Raw genomic sequence first — 7,092 nt, 5'->3', positions numbered from 1 at the left:
AAAAATTATAAGGTTTCGTGACATAGAAAGAATGATAAAGAGAAATCCTGTGGCTTGTAAAACTGCATAACAAAACATGTGGCTAGTATTAACGGTAGTATCACTGGTAAACGAAAATTAAAAAAGTAATTAAATTAGCCATACTTTTAGAAATAGATATAATATACAAAAAAATCATTTATTTTCTCATGAATTCTCTACTTAGTGATTCAAGAATACAGCAAGACTCCAAAAGAATACAGGCTTAAATGTGAAACCTGTATTCTTTTGTAATCAGTAATTAAGTAAGTGTTGGATCACAGCTTATTGTTCGGATTTTTACAATTTGAATTGGTAGTCTAACATGTTTATGTACGGTGAAACTACTATAAAGCGTTTTATTGGAGCAAATTGACAATGCAGGATTGAAGAGACCAACTATGAATTGGCCAACTAGACTAAAAATAGCTATAGGCTCTGCAAAAGGATTGGCATATCTGCATGATGAGGACTGTGAGTTCTCTTTGTTTACCACATTAATTGCGAACCTTATGAATATTTTCTTGTTATAGGTTATGTCTCCTTTTGAGCTCAATGTATCTTCAAGTCAGCCCAAGATCATACACCGTGACATCAAAGCAGCTAATATTCTTCTTGATTATAATTTTGACGCAAAGGTTAGGTTTATTCTTCTTGGGATTAAAAAATTCCACATCAGCAATTATATTAAAAATCTAAGTAAAAAAATATTTTCTTTTCTTTTCTATTTTCTCTCACTTTCTTGGCAACCAAACACTGAACAAATATGAAGAAATGTCATTTCAAGCTCAAAAACGCTAGAGCTTGGATGAGCTCTTCTCTTCTCTCCCAATACGATTGCTGGTCAGCTCTCAAGTACGCAAACGACACGAGCTTGACGAACGAGACAATGTCATTTTTGGACTCGTTAACCCACTTGACGAGCAATGCACTGAGCCTGTTGTTTTTGTACGATAATTTCGGAAACAACACCGCTTCGTGGGTTCCAACGAGGACCGAGTGTGATGGGTTTTGGGAGTCGGTGGGGAAGTCCAGTGGCAGGTTTAAAGGTGGGGTTCTGACGGACTTGAAGGCGGGCGTGACGGTGAGTAAGGACGGAAGTGGGTCTTATAAGACGGTGCAGGAGGCGGTGAACGCAGCACTGGAGAACGGATTTGATTTTGTTATGAGGTGTACCAAGCATTGAAGTCCTGTGACCAAGGCGTGATGACTCGGTCTTTGTTCGAGTTGACTCGGCTCTTCGCGTTGCTATCGACTCGTTGTTCCTCACTTGCCATCTCCGCAGTTGCAGTTCCCTTAGCCGACAAGAATGGAACAACGAACAGCGACGGCGGCAGCTGCTGAGACTGAAACCGGTGGCTCCAACTTTGATGTAGAAACATCAGAGATCGTCGCCGAAGAGAATTTGACGAAGAAGATTGAGGGAAAATGGTACACCGAAACACTGAAAAGTCTGAGTGTTTTTTTTTTTTTTTTTTTTTAATTGTGAAGGGTTGGGTTGAATTTGGGTATATTATTTTTGGGTTAAATGGTTTTTTTTTTTTTTTTTTTTTTTTTTTTTTTTTTTTAATTGGGAAGGGTTGGATTGAATTTGGGGATATTATTTTTGGGTTAAATGGGGCCCAGTGGGTTTTTAGTTAAAACCCAATAATCATTGGGTCTAATTGGGTTGATACCCATTTAACCCAACTAATAATTGGGTGGATTTGGGTTCAATTAGAGTGGGTGAGTTTGGGTGGGCAAATGGGTTTGGGCTTATTTTGCCACCCCTATCTCTAAGAAGGAGTTTTACATACATATATACTTAGATTAGGTTAGAATAAAAATTCTATCTTGTAAAAAAAAAAATGGAAGTTAACTTTTCAAATTGTCTTTTTGACATCACACGGCTTTGTACTTTTTATTATTATTATTATTATTATTATTATTATTAAAAGGATAGAAACATTAATGAGATGTAAATTGAATATATTCTTAGTATAAATAGTGGAACTAATGTAATACGTGTTTAATGACGCCTGCTTATAATTCGGTGTTTAATGACTTACCTGAAGCATCCAAAAGTGTAGAGAAGTCAACAAATGCTGCAACGGTGCAATCAATGAGAGAATACGTGGGTGACAGGCCAGGAAAGGAAAAATATCCGGATATGGGAGCAATTAATCCAGATATGGTGCAATCAATGGGAAATGAAGAGGGTAAGGCGCCAAAAAAAGAAAGACAGCCGTTTGTGGGAATTAATTATGGGAATTCTTCTGAAGAGACAAACGGCCAAAACAAATGTGAGCCGGCTAGGGTTACGCCCACTAGAATTTCGGACCAACCGAAACGTGTTCTCCCTGTTTGGACACGCAGAGATAGGCCAGCCACCAAAGGTCTGAGTAAACCAACAGAAAAAATTACAGGAAAGAAGAGACAATATGTGAGTACCGATGACCATGTAGAATTGTTTTCCAAACGCCTTCAGATTGCGGAGAATGGTGAGGAGGCATCTAGTATATTGGCGGAGGCTGATGTTCAGCCCCGCCAGGAGCAATGAGTTGCCTAGCCTGGAACTGTCGTGGGCTTGGGAACCTACGTACAGGGAGAGAGCTTGTGGAGTTGACACGGGCAAAAGATCCCTCTGTAGTGTTTGTGGCTGAGACACTTACAGATGATGCAAGGCTGGAGATTGTACAAAGAAGCATGGATTATGATCATAGATGGGTGGTTCCACGGGAGGGTAGAGGTGGTGGCTTGGCTTTGTTTTGGAAGTCGTCAATAAATCTGTCAGTAGTGGGGTCGTGCAAATATTATATTGATGCTATCGTAGATGGGGGTTCCAAAAATGAATGGAGGCTAACCGGATTCTATGGTGAGCCTGATACAGTAAGAAGATCAGAGGCATGGGATAAGCTCAGGTATCTCAATTCTCAATCTGAAGTACCTTGGTTATGCTTTGGGGATTTTAATGAGATAATTAAACAAGATGAAAAGGTGGGAGGAGCTCTAAGACCCCATAATCAAATGCAGTTGTTTAGAGAAGTGTTAGACGAATGTGGGTTTATGGATTTGGGGTATGTGGGACCAAAATTCACATGGGCTAGACATTATGATAATGGTAACTCAATATGGGAGAGACTAAACCGGGGTTTGGCCACTAATAATTGGTTTCTAAAATTTCCTGGTACAAGGGTTCACAATTTAAGGTGTGATTCTTCGGATCACAACCCAATCCTCATCGTGTTCTCAGGATTGGATCCTCCTAAAAGGAAGAAAGTGTTTAGGTTTGAAGAAACGTGGTTGTCAAATCCGGGGTGTTCTGAAATTGTTGAAGCAGTGTGGAATAGGTGTGATAATGAATCTTTGGAAGGGATTGTAGGTAGAGTTGAAAAATGTGGAAGGGATTTGGGTTGGTGGGAGAAGAATGTGTTTGGGAATGTAAGAAGGGAGTTGGAAAAATTGAAAAAACTTCTACCCAAGGCTGAGGAGGAGGCAATTCTTAGGGGTGACAATACTAGAATTAGAGAACTAAGAAAGGAAATTGAAGAATGGCGGGATAAGGAGGCGACAATGTGGGCACAAAGATCAAGAGTTTTATGGGCAAGACAGGGGGATAAAAATTCAAGGTACTTTCATAGTTGTGCTACAAAAAGGTACCGAAAAAATTTGATTGAAGGTATGAGAGATGAAGAAGGTGCATGGAAGACCAACCCGGAAGAATTTACAGAAATTCTTGTAAGCTACTACCATTCACTTTTCAACTCCACGGGTCAGTTGGATTCTTCACAGGTATGGGAGTGTGTACCTAGGGTGATTACTGATGAGATGAATGCCCTATTATGCAAGAAATTTGAAGTACATGAAGTAGAAGTGGCTTTGAATCAAATGGCTCCCCTCAAAGCCCCTGGTCCAGACGGAATGCCACCTCTTTTCTACCAACACTTTTGGGGAACCGTTAATCATGATGTTACTGCCTCCATCCTCATGTGGCTAAATTCAGGGCAACAATGGAGGAGTGTGGCAAAGTATTGGAGATTTTAAATGCCTATGAGTTTGCTTCTGGCCAAAAAATAAATAGAAGCAAGACAGCATTGTTTTTCAGCAAATCAACCAATGAAGTCTTAAAGGAGCAAATTAAAGAGGCATGGGGTGTACCAGAAATTATGCAATATGAGAAGTACTTGGGTCTACCATCCTTTGTGGGGAAAAGGAAAAAAGCAAGTTTCAATTACATTAAGGAGCGTGTGTGGAGAAAACTTCAAGGATGGGAAGGGAAGTTACTTTCACAAGCCGGTAGGGAGGTATTGATAAAATCCGTTATCCAAGCCATCCCCACATACACCATGGGATGTTTCAAAATTCCAATCGGTCTGTGCAATGAAATTGAGACCATGATTAAAAAATTTTGGTGGGGACAACGTGGAGATCGAAGGAAGATACATTGGGTCAAGTGGGATGAGTTGACTAAAGCCAAAGGAGTGGGTGGCATGGGCTTTAGAGACTTAGCAAAATTCAATGACTCTCTATTAGCAAAGCAAGCGTGGAGGCTCTTGCATAATCATAATTCCCTTTTCTACAAAGTGTTCAAGGCGCGGTTCTTTCCAAATTCAACCATTATGGAGGCCAAGGAATCAAGGATGGGGTCTTATGCTTGGAGGAGCATACTTGTAGGGAGGGATGTCATTCGAAGGGGAGCTAGATGGAGAGTCGGTGATGGAAAAAAAATTCGAATTTGGCAAGATCATTGGCTACCAAGAAAACATCCACCACAAGTACTTTCTTCTCCCTTGACAGATTTTGAAAACTCTAGAGTTGATATTCTTATAGACCCAAGTACGAGAAGGTGGGATGAAGAGATGCTACACGGTCTGTTCAGTGCAGAGGAGGCAGAGCTAATCAAGACCATCCCCTTAAGTAGTGGAGCTTCCGAAGATATCCTATATTGGCCTCACTCAAGCAATGGTCACTATAGTTGCAAGACCGGTTATAAATTCTTAAAAATGGATGAGGAGCTGCCTGCTGCACCACAAGTCTCTGTAAATGAAGAAAAGAAACTGTGGAATGGAATATGGTCACTCCGAATTCCCCCCAAGGTGAAAACACTGCTTTGGCGTGCATGCCGTGAAGCTATGCCGACGAAGAAGGCACTATTCCGTCGAACTATTGCAACGGACTCAGACTGTGTTAGATGTCACGGCCATGATGAAGACTCATTGCATGCTATGTGGTCCTGCCCAGAACTAGACACGGTGTGGTCGAACTTGGAGCTTTGGAATTGCAGGTGTGATGTTCAGTTCATGACCTTCAAGGAGCTGCTGTCGTGGTTAATTGCAAACAACCATCAAACAGAGGTCTTTGCTGTAACGGCTTGGACAATCTGGAACCAGCGGAACCGGGTTCGTCTCAACCAATCGGCGGACTCACTTCACCAAATCCCTCAGATTTCAAAGTCTTGGCTAGCCGAATATCAAGCTCGGCAACTTCCTGTGACTATTCCAGTGCAGCAGAACCGGAATACCAGAACTTTTTGGAGGCCACCACCATCGGAGCTTTTCAAAATAAATTTCGATGGCGCCGTCTTCAAACATGAAAAGAAGTCCGGCATTGGAGTCGTTATAAAAGATCACCAGGGCTCTGTGATTGCCTCATGCTCAAAACCGGTGCACCAGGAGCTAGGCAGTGAGGATGTTGAGGCAAAGGCTGCGGCATGGGCTCTGTTTTTTGCTTTGGACGTGGGGGTGAAAAGGGTAGTACTTGAGGGTGATTCTTTGTCTGTTATCAAAGGGTTAATGGGGGAAGGAAGGCTGCTAACTCCAATGGGATTGATCATTGAGGAGGCCAAAAATTTATCTAGACATTTTGAAGAATTACATTACTCTCATGTTAAGAGGGATTGTAATAATTTAGCTCATAATCTGGCTAGACATGCAGTTGGCATACCGGATTTGTTAGTTTGGATGGAGGATATTCCTTCACATTTTCATGATGTACTTCAAGCCGATTTATTAGGCTTATCTGAATAAAATATGTTACGTGTCTTCCTCAAAAAAAAAAAAAATGTAATAGATGCAGTACTAGTTCCCAATAAAACATATATATATATATATATATTTATTTATTTATTTATATTATGCAAAAGCTTAGTTGTAGGGGTAAATTATTATTATTATTAGTAGCAAACTAGTATTAGTAGTAATTACATCTATATACATTTTAAAAACTATTAAGTTTTGTTAATAAATTATATAAAATTTGACTAATAAATACATAAATAATATATAGCGCTAACTCCGAAACAGTATACCAATATTAACCAGTACCGAAATATATCATTATTTTGACTAAACTAAAACGGTCTCCAATACGAAATTGAGTACTCCTTTGTTACAAACTATTTCACAATTTCTTTGTTATGCCTTTAATGTGGCTAGGGACAGACCCTGGTGGGGGCTCGGGCCCCCTGGTCCAAAAAAAAAAAATATATATATATATACATATATATTAGTCATTCTATATTTCATTTTGTAGTTGATCCCCTTCTCTCCAATCAGTTTAGCAAGTCTGTAAGGTTGAATTTATTCAACCATCTTATTAGCTTTATTCCGTGCCAAATTTCCTTGTATTTCAGCATTTAGTAACCCTGTATTTAGGTGGGTTTGATGTAAAGGTAGTGAGTGAGATAGAGTGAAGTTTGCTCAAGAGTGTGCAAGAAAACAGAGACTCGCGGCTTGGCCTCGCGGGTGACTCGCGGCTGCTAGCCGCCAGACGAAGCACACGTGCCAAGCATGCCGGAAGGTGAACAGTCATGCTAGCTGGAGCACTACATGACAAAACAGGACAACTGGCCATACGGTTATCTTGCGACTGGATCTCGCGACTTAGTCAAGCCGCGAGGTCAAGCCGCGAGCCACCCATGTTTTGTAAAACCTGATGTTTCACATTCCTCTCCCACTCCAGTATAAATACCCCTTTTACCCACGATTGTAAGAGAGCTTCCAGAGAGAATTTTGAGAGAGAAACTCAAAAGAAAAACAAGATTGATTCACCCACAATCTATACATTAGAGTCTCTTCAAATTCCTCAACTCTCTTC

The 7,092-nt window shown here is 40.5% G+C and overlaps 1 protein-coding gene across 1 annotated transcript; it reads left to right on the top strand.

Annotated features, from left to right (window-relative positions):
• Nucleotides 1-2,553: 2,553 nt before the first annotated feature.
• LOC126727960 (uncharacterized) lies at nt 2,554-4,041 on the top strand. Its single transcript, XM_050433855.1, has one exon. The coding sequence runs from the start codon at nt 2,554-2,556 to the stop codon at nt 4,039-4,041; it is 1,488 nt and encodes a 495-aa protein (XP_050289812.1).
• The last annotated feature ends 3,051 nt before the right edge of the window (nt 4,042-7,092 follow it).

The sequence above is a fragment of the Quercus robur genome, chromosome 5 (genome assembly GCF_932294415.1).
Source record: "Quercus robur chromosome 5, dhQueRobu3.1, whole genome shotgun sequence".
Lineage (NCBI taxonomy): Eukaryota > Viridiplantae > Streptophyta > Magnoliopsida > Fagales > Fagaceae > Quercus > Quercus robur.
The sequence above is the reverse complement of the archived record's forward strand: the minus strand, read 5'-3'. Positions and strand labels throughout refer to the sequence as shown.

Bases quoted from the DNA above. Each gene is read 5' to 3' on its own strand.
- LOC126727960 (XM_050433855.1), top strand. From the start codon at position 2,554: ATGAGTTGCCTAGCCTGGAACTGTCGTGGGCTTGGGAACCTACGTACA.